Source organism: Brachycentrus maculatus, unplaced genomic scaffold, assembly GCF_059751285.1.
Source record: "Brachycentrus maculatus isolate JH-2025_06_01 unplaced genomic scaffold, ASM5975128v1 h1tg000017l, whole genome shotgun sequence".
NCBI classification, from domain to species: Eukaryota; Metazoa; Arthropoda; class Insecta; order Trichoptera; family Brachycentridae; genus Brachycentrus; species Brachycentrus maculatus.
In genome coordinates this window covers 2,119,057-2,136,656 of record NW_028280771.1, presented here as the reverse complement: position 1 = coordinate 2,136,656, position 17,600 = coordinate 2,119,057, and the positions used below count along the sequence as shown (strand labels likewise).

At 35.3% G+C, this 17,600-nt stretch overlaps 1 protein-coding gene across 1 annotated transcript; it reads right to left on the bottom strand.

Moving 5' to 3' along the window:
• Positions 1-367: 367 nt before the first annotated feature.
• Positions 368-17,205, bottom strand: LOC148313196 (RIB43A-like with coiled-coils protein 2). The gene is made up of 8 exons (XM_088266623.1): positions 16,967-17,205; positions 15,543-15,683; positions 13,867-14,027; positions 11,683-11,761; positions 5,020-5,181; positions 3,609-3,836; positions 2,215-2,321; positions 368-676 (listed from the first exon to the last, which is right to left on the bottom strand). The coding sequence occupies exons 1-8, from the start codon at positions 17,090-17,092 to the stop codon at positions 535-537; spliced, it is 1,146 nt and encodes a 381-aa protein (XP_088122749.1). The 5' UTR covers positions 17,093-17,205; the 3' UTR covers positions 368-534.
• Positions 17,206-17,600: the final 395 nt, after the last annotated feature.

Here is a 17,600-nt window from a genome sequence, read left to right as displayed (position 1 = left end):
TCATAACCTGAGAAGCAATATTTATCTTCAAGTTCATAGCATTGAAATAATGCAATCCCGGGAAAACAAATGTTTTCGAAAAGCGCATTGATGGTCCAAAGTTTATAAATATAGTATTATTTGATAATGTCAATCACCAATACTTTTTTGTGATTGAGGATATCCATACAATTCTACTTTTTAATAGAACAGTATGAACTTACCGTCAATATTAAAACAAAAATGAATTCACACAAAAAATTCTAAATCAGCAATTTATTTAAAAAAATCAAGCCTTATTTCAAACTATTTTATAGATTTCCCGACTGCTAATTTTTTGTATTTTTCATTGTCAATTCCCTCGGTCTATACAAAGTGATTATTTTTTTTATAAATTAAATTTTTGAATAATTATTATTAAAAAAAAGACTTGTATGCTCCCAAATTTATTTTAAAGTTTCAAAAAAATAGCTACACACAATTTATGACCAAAGAACTTCATACAGTGATAATTTTTTTTGTTGCAATGAGCGATATAAGAGAGAGACATTTTATCTATCTTGTTGAAGCATTAAATTGTTTGTAGAACTCATCAGTCGGTTGATTAGAATTGAAGACTCGATTGAAAAAATGTTTCTTTTTATTTTGCTCCATTGAAAGCTCCAAGTTTTCTTTCATAACCTGTTGCGCCTTCTCCCTGTAAATATTAATTTCTTTAAATACAAAATAAAAAAAATAAACACAATGAACTAAAAATACCATACAAAAACATATATAATAAAGTGAAAGAGAAAATTATGTAATTAAAATGTAACTGTGTTTTAAAATCACTGTAAATATTTTATCATAACTTAATTATAATGTTTACCGGTTTCGAAGCTAACCGCTTCTTTATCAAGACTCTTTCTTTATCATGAAGTGGTTAGCTTCGAAAAAATATTCTTTAACATGAAGAGGTTGGCTTCGAAACCGGTAGACATTATAATTAAGTTATAATAAAATTGAAAAATCTTTTCCGCCTTCGTGGTGTAATGGTCAGCGTGTTTAGCTACCGTGCTGGAGGTCCCGGGTTCAATTCCCAAGGGGGGGGGGGGTGAAAATAAATATTAGTGATTTACACTGAAATATTTATATTATATAAATATATATTTATATAAATATTACCCTGGACTGGTTCCTGAAGCGCAAGAGTGATCACCTTGCCTTCATGTAAGTAATGATCAAGATAACACTGCGGATAAGGGTTTATAAAAAAAATACATTTATGGTGATTTTAAACCAAAGTTACATTTTAATTATAAAATGAAAAATCACAAAGTTAGTGCTTCAAATATAAATTATTGAAAATTATGTAATTATAGCACAAAAATATGTCCACCCCTCATGGGAACTTGTATACAGCAGTGTCTAGCATACACAAGCTTGTACAAGTACAAACTAACCATTACGCTGCTTCTCCACAGGGGTAGGCAGAGAGAATAGAATGGCACACTAATCTGTCTTCGCCTCTTAATACATATCCGCCGTTTATTCAGACTTCTGACCTGACCTCTTTCAAGTATTTAAAATACTTGATCGTGCCAAGTTTTTCTCGGTCTTCCACTAAAAAAGTGCCCTAGTTATTCTCTCACTGCTGTCTGATATTTCAATCTACTCAATTCCCTTTCCCAAAGACCCATAAAGTCCAACACCCTTAACTTATCTGCATTCCACATCTAACAATCGGAAGAGCAGGACTGATCACCTAGTCTACATGTATTTAGTGATCAAGATAACACCTTTGATTCGATGTCATGCCCTATGTACCATTTAGCATTTAGGTATGAATAGGGCTTGGCAACAAAACTTAAGAAAAAAAACTTCTTACATCAATAACATATGCTACAATATTCTTCTTCTTCTAATTGATGTTGAGGAAAACAGCCAGAAGATAGAGGTTATTATTTTATGTATATCTTTTTAAAAAATTCATAAAAACCCTTGTCCGCACCCAATGGTGCATACGATACTGCATCATATAAACACAAATTGTTAACACATGAAGGAAGAGTGATCAGCCCTCCGCTTCAGGTACCAGTCCAGGGTAATATTGAATAAATATTAGAGTGAAAAAATCACTTATATTTATTTGACACGAGACCTCCAGTACGGTGGCCGAGCGTGCTGACCATTACACTATGGAGGCAGACAGATCTTAAAAAACCTATTAATATTGAAGGAAACAAAACATCTTACTTCATAAGTCTCTTTTCGTCGCAATCCCTCATATACACATTTTTGAGTATACTGTTAGAGAGATCTTCCCAGTGAGAATGCAGCAACTGTTCAGCTTCCCGTTTTGCCTAAACAAATCAAAATGGAAACAAATATATACCACATACCTAAAGTGATCATATGTCCTGTTTGAACGGGACCATCCCGTTATAAGATACGTGTTATTGTATGAAAAAATATGTGTTTTCTTGAATATACATACTATTACATAAAAGTTAGTAGACGTCCCGTTTTGAGGGCAAAAATAAATGGTCTGTTTAGACATAGGTACCCCAAGAGTGTCATTACTCTAAATGTGTCAAACTGAGAAAAAACACCAAAGAAGATTTTAGAGATTTTAGTCACACCTCTAGAACTAAAGTTTGACAATTGTGCTGACTTATGGCAGTGACCAATTTACACAGCATTGTCGAGTTGCATTTATTATTTACCTTGCTTCTAATGTACAAGGTTTATAGATCAATAAGTGGATTTTTGTTTCTTATAGCCAAGAACATGTTTTATTTTAATCTATTTTGGGAATAGGAAAGATTAACTAGTATGGGCCAATCAGGAACTTCTCAGCATTTGCTCATTGCTGGGAAAAAAACATGTAAAACTCCTCAGGAGAAGCCAAACTGCTGAGTATTGTCAACAGGCCTTCAATTCCAATGTACCATAAACCAAGCATTTAAAAAATAAATATTTAGTCAATTAACAAAAATACATATTATAAATATTTAAGTAATATCAAATATACTTTGCATGTCATTGACTGAAGGCAAAACTCATTACGAACATGCATGGGCCATTTTCAGTTTTTCCTTTTATTTGATAATATAAGAACTAAGGCTTCCTTGGCAACGTGTTGTTTGGAAACAAATGCTTTTTGATAGTTGAAAAAAGCTACCCTAAGGAGCTTTACCTGAACTTCACAATTGATCAATTTGACATATTGTATGATAAGCAAATTGGTGATTGTTATGTTTTGAAGGACTATGAGTAATAATACTTTGATAATATTATGTTACTGATATTGAAAAAAGAAAAATTGACAGCAAAAGAAGAATTTGGTTACTAAAAACCTGAGAAAAAAATTATATAGAGCGAATTATTTCAACAACAGAAAATTCACCATTTATTAATATCAGAGGCGTGCATTCTATATACGGAAAAAAGCAATGCCCCCTGGATTACTTGCGTTCCATATAGAAACACGACCAGTGCCTACTATGCCTTATCCTTAACCAACCCTACTGCATACCCTGATTAAAAACTCTGAGCACACCACTGATGAATATTTTTGCCTTGTCCAGATTGGGAACACTGACTTCAAATGATCATTAACATTCCATGGCACTCGCTGATATTCAGACCTTGTTTTGGACAATCTGCTCCATTTGCGTCTTCCTAATCCTGTCCTTATCAGCTTGAGTCATTCCCTTGTACATGGATCCAACAGTCCGAGTTGGCCCAAATGCGCTGCTCGCCGCGTCGTGACTCTCTGCCAACATTCCTGACGTGAGGTTGTTGTATATCTCCGCCTTATTGTCTTGCAGTTCCATCTCCTGGGCCACCAACTCACGCTGTCTTCTCTCATCGGCCTGCATGAATAAATAATAAAAAAATTACTTTGAATACAGTTTAATAAACCAAGGAGAAACAACTTGTATCTTAAAACGTACCGTAATGATAACAAATGTACCGTGAGACTGCATATGAGTATCAAAGCAACAAAATTGCGATTTTGGGGAATTCCAATACTACCATGTAATATTGAAATAACATTAAGTGGAGTATTGTTTGGTAGTCTTACTATATGCCTAGTGAAAATCATTTAATTTGCAGGGAACATGACACATAAAACAGTATACTACTAATACTTTTAACTCATATCTACTTTTAATGATATTAATACAATGTTGTGCTATGATGCACATAGCACAACATTGTATTAATATATCGCTCACTCCTTTCAAGAACGTCATAAATAAAAAAATTGTCAATTTTCAGTTGTGCATGTTTTCAAAATGCCCAGAAAATGTACCATATCCCAGCAAAAGCGGCATATTTTTAACTTAATTTTAACCTGCTACAGGGCAGAAAGTGTTGTTTTTGCATTTTGAAGAAAAGATATTGTTTTATTATTTTTTTTAAATAAACTAGTTATTTTTCAAGTGGAGAAAAACCTTCAGGTTTAACCTAAAAAGATCTGTTGCATAGTAAAAAGTTCAATAAGTGGCTTGATATTTATTTTTAATAAATTGTTTTATATTTTTATACTTTCTCCTGAAAAACGTTCTCCTGAAAAAACAAGTTTTTTGATTTATGACGTTCTTGAAAGGAGTGAGTGATGATATTATCATCTCAATCAAAACTAAGGTAGTCAATCAGTCCAGCGCTTCAGGGACCAGTCCAGGGTGACATTAAATAAATATTGGAGTAAAAAAATCACTAGTATTTATTTTTATAGTTATCTCAACTTGATATGAAACATCTATTGTTCCTATTTATATGAAAGAAGATGGAAATCTGAGCATCCCAGGGCTTACGACCTGACTTTCGGCTAGCTTAGCGATCACTTTATACACTTGTGTAACATTCACAAGTCAACATCCCAAGAGCTAAAACGGAGGCACAAACATATCCTTAAGATCCAGAACAAGAAGAAGAAGAATATTGTTAATATTTATTTTAACCCCCTGGGGGATAGAATGCGGAACCTTCATCAGTAGCCAAATGTGCTAAACACTACACTAGGGAGGAGACAAAAAACAGTATATATACCAAAGCTTTATTGAATCTGGCGTTGGCCTCATCCAACTTCTGACGACATTCTCTCTCAATGTACTCTAGCTGAAGGGCCCTCTGGTCACGCGCTGTGGTGGCCTTCTTGTATTCCTCCTCCGCGGCCTTCATCTCTTCCTCACACGTCTTCCGCTCCTTAATCTGCAATAACCAGAATCATAATTATCTTGTCAACAAACGAATTCTTGTAAAACTATACTGTATCTAAGGGGTGAGTTTTTTAGAAGATTTATTAAATAATAGTAGAATTTCAACCTTTGGTATTACAAAAACTAATTATTCTTTTTTTACTCTATCCACACTCGAATGATGAGTAGGACACTGTATCAAATTGATGTAGTGTGGATCGTAAATTGTATGAAGGCAAGATGATAAGTTTTGGGCTATAGATTCTCGGATATAGGAGAAGAATTAATTTAAGCTTAAGTGAAGGACATCACTACAAGGATATGATGTAGAAATAGCAGGCAGGAAATAAAGAGTGGCTAGTTCACTCGGAGCTGCATACCCAAACTCGCACTAGCTTGTGTTACATAGACAGTGCTAATATTTAGTAGCAGGTACGCCGAGTTGGAGTGATAAACACAGGATAGAGACGGGTTGAGACTTACCATGAAAGAAGCAAACCAATCATCATACAGATTGTAACCCACGAATAAAAAATATTTAAAGTACAAATTACCTCTTATAGAAATGAGAAAGTGAAATTCATTGTTTTTATATAAGTAACGTCAAATGATTTTTTAAAATAAAGGAATAACCCGCATAGCGTCTATTTTAGATGCTTGTCTGTAGGTAGGATAGTAAGGATAGGAAAGGTAAATGTGAAAAATACATCACAAACACCCAGACCAATTAAAAAGAAATCTTTCTTGAATTCATTTTGCAATTGGCGGGAATTGAACCCGCGACGCCAGTTTCGCAGCCGAGCGTCTACCCACTCCACCTGTCGTACTCCACCTGTCGTGATACTTTGTTTTTTTTTTTTTTTGTTTATTTTTGGCAAAGCACCCAATTTTGGGTGATACCTGCCATACTAGTGATTTTATATACTTAAATAATTTTTTTTTTTTTATTGATTTTTTTTGGGGTCACACGCTTTTGCTATACTTTTTTAAATGTTTAATAATCGCACCGTTAACATTTTTCGAGTTCATTGACAATAGGTGTTGGACATTCAGCGGGAAGGACAAACCCTCAGACCGAATGTCCTGAATGAACTCGAGGTTAGGGAGTAAGGGGCAGTTGAAAAATACGTGGTCAGCAGTCTCATCCTCCTGTCCACACGCGCACAACGAACAAGTTAGAATATTAATCCTTTTGAGGTGGGATGCAAGTACTGTGTGTCCGATCCTCAGTCTACACAGAAGGGACACATTCAGCTTGGGAATCCTAACTTTGCGGAACCAAGGGGATTTGGGTATCACGGGTTGGATTGACTTGTAATAGGATCCAGTGGATGTTATGGAGAACATTTCATTCCATTCCTCGCTTGCACCAGCTTTGAGCCCACTAAGGTAGTCAGGAATGGGAAGGGTGAATAGACTGGGAACCACGCCACAGTCCCGGGCTTCCTTGGCCATGGAGTCCACCCTCTCATTACCTGTAATTCCTATATGAGATGGAATCCAAACTATCGAGACAATTTTATTTTCAACATTAACCATATATAACATTCTTTTTATATCACAAAGAATATGATTATTCTTAAGGACAGAGTGATTATTATTTGAAGATAAAAGGTTCACAACGCTGAGAGAATCAGTAAAAATTACTGTCGGTGACAAGGATTGTTTAATAATTATTCTCAGAGCCTCTCTAAGGGCCACACATTCCGCTGTAAATATGGATGCTTCACGAGGTAATTGGAATTGCTCTTCTATATTAAGGGAAGGAATATATAATGCAGCACCACACGCTCCTACGGCACTTTTTGAGCCATCAGTATATACTGCAACGTGGTTAGGCCAAAGTTCTTCCAACTTTTGTATGAATAATCGTTTAACATAAGAGGCATTAAGAACCAACGAGGTCTTATCTATTCCAATAGAAAGAAATACATCAGGTTTATAAATAGCAGCTTCATATGAAATGTTATATAACGGAAGAGTGGCTTCAAGAGGACATGACATGGTGTTTACAATGTGATGCCAGGATCTACAGAGAATAGGAGGACTGTCAGTATTTTTGTTTGAGGTTGATTGAAAAAAAGCATGAAGAAGTTGAAGCCTCGGAAAAATTGGATGATTACTATCGTTAGTCCTATTGAGGATGAATTTGTTGGATAATAGTTTTTTCCTCAAAGAGTACGGCATATCAACACACTCCGCTTGTAAGGCAATCACAGGAGATGATTTCATTGCTCCCAAAATTAATCTGAGGCATTTATATTGTATCCTATCTAATTTAGATTGCAGATACTTTGGAAGAGGGTCCATTATAAAGCACGCATAATCAATATGACTTCGGACAAGAGCGCAGTAAAGCATGTTCATTGTAGTCGGGTGGGCACCCCACCACACTCTTGAAACTGCCCGTAGGATGTTAATATTCTTTTCACACTTAGCCACAATGTTTTCAATGTGTTTGTTCCATGACAGCTTATTATTCAATGTGACGCCCAAAAATTTTACATTGTCCTTCACAGGAATCTGAATTTTCCTCAATTTTATATTTAACTCGGGGATGTTACGCTTTCTAGAAAATACTACTATTTGGCTTTTGGACGGAGCCAATTCCAAATTACTTTCCTCGAACCATGCCCCGACGGGTTCCAGTGCCCTATTCAATACACTCGAAGCGCGAGGTGTGGATTTGTCTGATGTATACAGCACGAAGTCATCCGCATACTGCAAAATGGAGATTTCAGGGGGAATATGTGTTTGAAGATCCTGAGTGTAGATGTTAAATAACAGTGGACTCAATACCGATCCCTGTGGCAGACCTTTGTACACCGTTCTAATCACGGATCCTTTTGGAGTATCTATGGTAATATCTCTATTGCACATCATATTAAATATCAGGCAGCCAACACCACTGGAGATCCCGAGGGCATTCATTCTTTCCAGCAGTAATGGGAGAAGGACATTATCATAAGCACTACTTGCGTCCAAGAAGCAGGCGATTAAGTCGGTTTTACAGGACCGTGAAACATGGATATCAGTAACTAGTACACTTAGGTTGTCGATGCAGGATTTATTTTTTCGAAAACCAAATTGCCAGTACGGTAGGAGGTTATTTCTCTCTACAAACCACTCGAGCCTAGTCTTTACCATGCGTTCCAGAATTTTGAGAAAACAACATGAGAGGGCAATTGGCCTGTATGAAGTTCCAAGGGATATATCCTTACCAGGTTTGGGGATCGGGACTATGATTTGTCTTTTCCAGGAGTCTGGGATTGTGCAAGATTTTAAAATGAGATTATACATTTTTAGGATTAGGATCATAAATGGTTTAGGAAAGTGTTTGAAAAAGGAATAGGGAATCATGTCATGGCCCGGAGAAGAATCTCCAGAAGATTGGATTGCCATCGATAATTCATCGAGTGAAAACGGAGATGTTAGGTAGTCAGCGCCTGGAAGGATTGGGGGTTCTCTAGGGAGTTCGGAAAAACTGGGAACGTAAGATGGAGCAAGTTTCCCAACAAAATCCTCTATCCAGGATGTACATTTGGAAGTGTTCACCTTCGGAGAGTATGATCCTCTGAATCTTCTTATTGAATCCCAGACATCCCCGAGCGGGGTTTCGGGAGACAAAGAGTTACAGAGATTTTGCCAACCCTGTCTTTTTTTTTTTCTAAGAAATTTTTTAGTTAGGGCCTGTACGTGTCTAACCTCCAAAAAGTTGTCAGAAGTTATATTTCTTTTATACTTTCTTATACTGGATGCTCTATTTTTAACCATTTCCGTGCATTCCTTATCCCACCAAGGAGGGGAGTACTTGTGCAAAACCTTTTTAGATATGGGGATAGCAACGTTGGCCACCTCGATTATCAACTCGTGGATTTTGTTAGCTATTGTGTTGGGGTTGTTATTGTCACCATCGATCGACAGGGACTTGGACTTAGCATTCAATGAATCTTCAAAGATTTTCCAGTCAGCCCTACCGATCAAATAGTTAGATCTCTTGGGTTTATGATGACTGTGATTTGAGGAATTAATCATTTTGATGATGATAGGGAAATGATCACTGGAGAAAGGGTCACTCAATAGATTCCAAGAGGACAAGCTTGCCAGGTTGCAGGAACAGATTGAGATGTCCAAGGCGTTTTGGCTATGATTAGCCGGAGCAATACGCGTTGGATCACCATTGTTCAATATACATAAGTTTGATTCCTCCATGAAATCAACGATGGCCCTTCCTGCAGTGTCGGACGACGTACAGCCCCAGGACGTAGAATGAGCATTAAGGTCTCCCAAAATGTAGAAATTTGGGGAGAGACAACTCACGATAGATCTCCAGTATGATTGCTTAAATACGTTTCTGGGAGCTGAGTAAACGGAAACAATTGATAAATCTAGAATTTTTATGGCTAATATTTGCATTCTGGGATGTGATGGAAGTGGAATCAAATCGAAAATTAAATTATTTTTTATTAAGATAGCTACACCGCCCCTTCCGTCAAGGCGGTCGTCTCTGACACAAGAATAGCCAGGGAATGAGATAACTGAACCCGGAGAGAACCAGGTTTCAGATAGGGTCGCAATATCAATTTTGTGAGAGCGGATTAAAAGATTGATGTCATCTCTGTTGGATACTGCGCTACGACAGTTCCATTGGAGAATCGAAAGAGAATTAATTGAAGTGATTTGGGCCATTTTGTATGAAAGCTTGAAGGACAGGAATAATAATAGCAACGTTGGACGGTAAGGATTTTTGGGAGAGTAAGAGATCAAGTAATATGGTTAGAATGGATTTAGAGAAAGATTCATTAGAGAAGGCGAGACTCTGTGATAAACTTTCAGCAGAGTTTGAGTTGATGGCTGGAGAAGAGCTTTGATTGATAGCACATCCATCGGGTGATTGGTAATTTACCGAGCCATTGGGATGGATGAGAAGGGAGTTATGGTTGGATCGGTCGTAGCCGGGAATAAGAGGAGCTCTGGGAGTTTTGTATGTAAATTTGGCACGATTTTTTTGGGGAGCGGTAATTGTGGCGGGTAATGAATTGAGTGTAGCTTCACCATCTAAAGAGGATTTTGAAATGTTTTGAGAAGGATGTTTATTTGAGGATTTTAAGCTATCCGCATAGGATTTCCCCTTACTAAACGTCTGTTTAGAAGCTTCAAAATAGGAAATATTTAATTCTGACATATTTTTCTTAATCAAATTTTGGCGTATAAACTCTGGGCAATTACGATTGGTAGAAAAATGGTTGCCAGAACAGTGTATACAGCTGGCGTTTTCTAAGGAAGCGGAACATGACTCTCCTAGGTGGTTGGATCCACATTTGTAGCACCGAGGCTGGGAACGGCATACTGGTTTCGAATGACCAAATCTACAGCATTGAAAACATTGCATTGTGGGAAACATATAAAATTCCACCTCTACAGCGGAGTAAAAAAAGAAAATTTTTTTAGGGAGAATTTGTCCTTGAAACGTAAGCACGACTGTTTGGGTCGGTACCCATGTATGATTAGAAGAGTCTGGAGATGTTACTTTCCGAGAGAGACGGCGAGATTTGATAATTCTACCGCAATTATCTGGGAGGGTCACATTCTCCAGAATGTCCTCATGGGACCATTCTGTCGGAATGCCCCTAACCAAACCCATGCGTGACACCATATGATATGGGATGTATGCCTTGTAATTATTTTGATTGAGAATACCTTGTTTCTCTGCAAAACTATTTGCAGCCTCGAATGAATTAAGTTCTATGGCAATCCTATTGCGGCCAATAGCCCGTATACCACCTCGAGGTATGATTTCCTGTATTTTATTATTAAAAAGGAGTTTTCCTACCTCTAAGCTATTGATGGAGGAATTTTCTGCAATTTTTTGAATATAAACAATAAAAGGACCGACATCCTTTTCTGTATACAAATTTTTCATTGTTTCATCTCTCGAATGAGTGTTCATACTTACCTGCTTTGACGGTGGAGGACCTTCTTCAAAAGAATCTGCCTTAAGGTTTCGCTTATACCTCACCGTTGGGTGAATAATGGGCGAACCCACATTGGAGTAATCTTCAAATCTAGGATCTGGGGGATCTGGAGGTTTTTCACCTGCCTCCATATTTAATAAGTTTTAAAGTAAAAGACTTTAAATATAAAGAACAAAAAAAATATATAAAAAAATTATTAAAAAAAAATAAAAATATTATTGTTGCAAAAAAATGATTTATAACTTGAAATGTTTAAAAGGACTCTAGTTTTATAAATAAAGGGCACAGAAAACGATAGTTTTAATGCAAAACTATATAATTAATAAACTACGATAACATTTGGTTCACAAAACTTCGATTATATTATTTTTAAACACAAAAAACTAGGAGCACTATAACTAAGCAGTTGTATGTTTGACAGTTCGTCGTGTTGTGTGTGATACTTTGTTAAGACCATATAATTTTATCAAGTCTTGATTTGTTTTAGAAAATGTTACACAAAATGGATGTTTCTTAGAAGATGTAAATAAAAATACAACCTGCTGTTGCAGCCATGACAGTCTCTGGTTTCCCATAGCCTTAGCTCTTTCAATGCTCCGCAAGTCTTCACCTTCAAACCTAAACCAAACCAAGAATTGTTTTAATTCGGATCTGACACAATTATTTATTTTTTTTTTTGAATTACCTAACGTCCAAGTGACTCTGAAATCTAGCTACGGCTTATGCAACACCGTTTATCATGTCCCTACTCAGGCTTCAACTTTAAAAGTTTCATAGCCTATGCCTACTTGTGAGTGGATTTACTCTTTATGTTTAAAGTTACTATAATTTCATGTAATTCATGAGTGAAAATTCTAGGCAAAAACACTCGCTATCTCGCTAGAGGCATGAGTTTATACATTTCAATGATTCTAAGTTAGTAGTGAAGTTACTTAGGTGTATGATTTTAATTCTTGATTTTACTCAGGTAGTGAATTTACGTCTGACACAATTATGCATTACCCAGCAAATTTATAGAAAATCTAAAGTGACCGAAAGCGACAACTGCGAGTAGTGAATATATTAATTTGCTTTGAACATACAATGGCCTACACTCTTTCCATGATCTATCCTGACAGTAATGTTCACTGCGAATTGAGTATTTTCACAACTGTTGCAAGAGAAGCATTTCCATAGGAGAATTTATATTTTTCTTTATTGTTATGCCGGGTGTCATTTATACTTTTTCAGTACCTGAACTGCACTGGTTACTTTTTTCTAAAAAGATGGAATATTAACTCTGCCTGCTTATGCATAAACCAATGCATAAAACAGTTTTAAATTACTGTTTAATCAAATCACCTATAAGGTATTTTTTTGAATTATAAAAATTATCAAATTACTAAAAGCTCAGATGATGAATGCTGGTCTAAAAAGCCTGTAAATGAAAGACTAAATTCCAAACAAGTAATGCATTATCTCAAGTATGAGTTTAGTTATATTGTATGTATAATATAAATCTTTCAATGTGTTTAAATTCATAGAATATTATCATAATTAGTGTCCGGTTGTTGTCCCCTGGTCAGTGTCGCAGACTCTTCAGAGTTTCTCGGTTCGAACCCACAAAAATTTGATACCTATTTCTAATAATGAGCCGCTTAGGCTCACAGAAATAGCATGAAATTGAAATATTTGTGGAAATAATAAAAAAAAACACAAATATTTCACTCTTTTTTAAAAAAAAAAAAAATTATCCTTATCAGATTCCGCTAATAAATACACAAATATGGACCAATGCACTGATAGAATGTCTGTATTGTGCACAGCATCACTCATTTCCTGTCCAGGAGCACAGTATATGTAAAAGATGGACCAATAAACATAACTATATACAAATTGATTATGCATAGAAACATGTACACTGTGCCAAACAATTTGAATTTAGTCTGTCTAAGTGATGACCAGAAGCGTAGTATATGTAGGAGATATCAGGCCAATAAACACACAACTTTGTACCAATACACTATTTAAATGTCTGTATTATGCATAGGATCACTCAAACCATGTAAAACCGATCTACAGTTTGAATTTAGTTTATACAAAGACCAGAAGCACAGTACATGTAGGAGATGTCTGACCAATAAACACAAGTATGTATGAATTCACTGGTAGAATGTTTGTATTGTGAATAGGTCACTTACACTATGTCAAACAAATCTAAGATTTGAATCTAGTCTACTTGTTCTTTTGACCAGGAGCGCAGTATGTGTAGAAGATGTCGCATCAATGAGAACACAAGTATGTACCAATACATTGATGGAATATCTGTATTAACACATTGTTTTTTCTGGAAACGCTTAAAAGGGTCTTTTACATACTGTTGGTAGAGACCGGGAGATGCTTATAAGCGTTCTATTTGCTTACTTTTGGTAGAGCGTGAGAGATGCCTAAAACATTGTTAAGATCAGAATTGGGTTTGTAGTTACTTGTGATTAGTATACTGAGGGTTGGATGGCAGACTGTCTGAGTATAATTAGGGTCGGGGTTGGTAAAAAAGCTGCCTGACAGCAATGTGTTAAGCAAACAAATCCTGGATGATATGTATTGTATGCATTATGCACAACATGGTAGGAATTTTTAATGCTCATGAAGTCAATGTTGATGTTAATTTTTGTACCAACGTGGTCCTAGATGATATTAACAAATACATTTAAAATACAATTAGGTTGGACGTATTGGTATACTTTTGTGCGGAGGCGAGGCTGATTTCAGCAGAATCACCGCATCGTGGTGGCAGCTGCTTCTTCAGACCTTCAGGATCGTTCAAGTCATATTCCCTCCGATCTTCCTTCCTTTGAAACTTCTTGCGGTACTCATTTATCTCTTCTTCTATCCTTCGTCTTTCCTGAAATATAAATACAGTCCGTTCTGCTTGATTGGAACACATAAGAACTTGTGCAGTATGTAAATGACTTTTTTTTACCGCCAGTTTGGCTTTCATTCCAATATTTTTATTTGCAATCACTCTGTTTAAACACTATTTATTATATTCCCTGCATTCACTCTTTTCTCAATATCTTTATCCTTTTTTCCATCCCATGTGAACATGCTTCCTAGATATAAAAATTCTTGCACCTGTTCCAGGGATTCATTATGTACATTCATCTCGCCTTTAAAATTTTACAACTAAATTCATTTAAATACAGTTAACCTCATGGAACTCGTACACATCAATAAAGTATGATATTATGAGTATGAGTATGCAAACCCGAAAGCCTCGACCATTGCTAGTGTTCCCCTTTTCCCACCTTATATTCCTTTTCTATTTCCTTCCCTACTTAGTAGTGATGTCCTACGTTCTTCACCTGCGATATCTGTATCACATCAAATGTATTCTACCCTTCTTAGATCTAAATAGCAAGACTAATTTTGACATAATATAATTAACCTGTCCGGGAGTGAGTTTCTGCAGACAAAACTGTATCTGGGGAGTGAGTTTTTTGATATTTTTTTAAAAGCAACATATTTTCTTGAATAAAAAAATATTTACACCAGTAAACATGATTTGATTAGTGATTATATTGTTTAAATACAACCACAGATGGCGGTACAAGTGTCATTTAAGAAATAAATGTCACAAGGCTTTTATTACAAGCGTGGCTGTACATGTACGGCCATACTCTCGGACAGGTTAATGATCAATTATACACCGCATCAATCTGATATAATATCCTTTACACGATTTGCATATGGAGAGGGATAACACAAAAAAGGATAAGCACATCACACCTATTTCGAAAAAATTATGAAGAAGATATAGGTGGGCAAACAGAATAGAAGCAATGGCTCGGCCACTCGCAGTTGAATACCCGTACTCGTACAAGCTTGTGTAAGTTAGACATTGACATTATACATGAATTCCTTGTATGAATACAATGTAAAAAAAGTTTATGACATCTCAACATATATGAAGAAGATTATGGAAGTCGTCTGGACATTTACAGGGCTTACAACCGCCATACGCTTGGTTAACTGATCACTTTACACATGTGTAACATTCACCAATTTTAGCTGTGATTGACAACCACACTATTCGATTTTTTTTTTGTAATTCCTAGGTATATTGATTAAACTCGTGACATAATACATGTGAGTTCACAACTGCCATCTATGTTGAAGTAGGGAAAGCTTTTACTAAGCAAAGACTCTTTCTATTTGTATAGAAGGTCCTCTTGTTACTGTTTTTATTTGTATGTGAAGTATTTGGAAACACTCAAAATGTTATAAACAATATAAAATATTCAGTTATTTGTACAAAAAAAACACTCTCCTTATCATTCACTGTCCACTTTTGTTTTATTACCACACTACAAAGTTATCGATGAAATATATCAACAAAATATATTTGTACAATATTTACCTCCTTTTCTTTTTCTGCAAGTTGATAAGACAAAAAGCAATCGTTGTTGAATTGAAGAGCAAATGCTTTATCCACTCGCTTTTCATTCTCCTTTTTTAGTTTATTTTCCTCCACCTGTCTCTCTAAAGATGCAATATCAATCTGAAAAAAATATGTTTAAATATATATGCGGAGAATACCTAAGCAACTTATACGAAGACATGGGCTGCTCGACGAATGAGGATATGAAGAGGACTTCCGAAAATAGGCGAGAATGGCGAAAGAGATGTCATCTGTTGCTACAGACCAATCCGCAGGATTGAGACCAGAGGGTGAGATATTATAAAGGTCCATCAAGGAAGTTGATAGTGTATCTACTATATATTTCTATTAATATCTATACGAGTGTGTTTACATACATTTTAAAATGTTTAAGTTTTATGTTCCTATATTTTTAAATTTATTTTTTAGTTAGCTTATATTACATTTAATAACTATTTTTTACACTTAATTTACATCATATATCGCTCACTCCTTTCGATAACGTCATATATCAAAAATCGTCAATTTTCAGTTGTGCATGTTTTCGGAATGCCCAAAAAATGTACTATATCCCAGCAAAAGCGGAGTATTTTCAACTTAATATTTACCGGCTACAGGGCAAAAAGTGTTGTTTTTGCATTTTTGAAGAAAAGGTTTAATGAGTTTTTTAAATATACCAAATATTGGAGATAAAACATTCAGGTTTTACTTTTAAAAAAATGTTGCACAGTAAAAAGTTCAATAACTGGCTTGATATTTATTTTTAATACTTTCATTATATTTTTAAACTTTAAAAACGATCTCCTGAAAAATCAAGTTTTTTGCTTTATGACGTTGTTGAAAGGAGTGAGCGATATATATTTACATCTTCTAACAGTAAACAAAACATTTCGTTTTAAATTCTTTCAGACTCTTTTCATTCTTCATACATTCAGGCATCTCATCATACATTTTCAAACCCTTATACACTATCCAATTTTGCGACTATGTTTTTTTTTAAATGGGAGTCTTTTTTATCCTTATTTCTACAATAGTTATATGTTTATACTGGCATTTCTTGGTGGAACTGCATATTATTTAATAAAACTAAAACTACATTTTAAGTTTTTTTTGACCGGTGATTGGGTTTCTAGATTGGGAGACTAGACAAAATTTAAAAAAATGGGTATACTCATATGTTATTCAAATTAAAATTAAAATAATAAAATTATATATAATCATGGTTTTCAACCCCTGGCTTGTTGTGTATATTACATAGAATTTTGTCTAGCCTCTCACCAGTCTAATGATGTTAGTAATGATGAAACAAATAAAATAAATATATAGTTATTGTTTAATTATATACATTTTAAAGGCTACATATATGTAAAAATACAAAATATTTTTTGATCAATAAAACTTACGCCGATTTTCCTGAATTTCACATTGAAAAATCTCTCCTTTCTCTCTTGTTCGATTTTATTTTTTCTCTCCCTGATTTGCGCCTCTCTTCTGTCTTTATCTGTAGCTACGTAAAGTTTAGACAGCATGATTGAAATGCGTCAGAAATACTGGAACCAGGTGCAACCAATTTAAAGCTTAAAACAAAATATCGACCAAACGTCGCGATTGAAAACAAATTTCCTTTCCCTTGTCAACGAATTGTCATTCAAATTTTAAAGTTATTTTTTAAAAACATTCGTCTCCATGGTTCCGCTTTAGAGATGGGGACGCGGACATCGATATATCGAAGTATTTTTAGCGACATGTCGAAGTAAAATGATTTTTTTCCATCTAAAATATATTATTCTTTTCTTACTATTTTTAATTAAGGTTTTACTTGGTTAATACCACTATTTCTTAAAATCTACTGTTACACGTGTTTCGATACGAACACCGTATATGAAGCTAATTCTAAATTGTAATGTTGGGTCTTTGGGACTTTTTCTAACCCTCTAAAAATAGCACTGCATCGCTTGAACGCAGTATTTTCTTGTTTGTTGATTACGCAAGGGAAATTGATCAGTTTGCGCCTCAGGTATCAATCCAGGTGATATC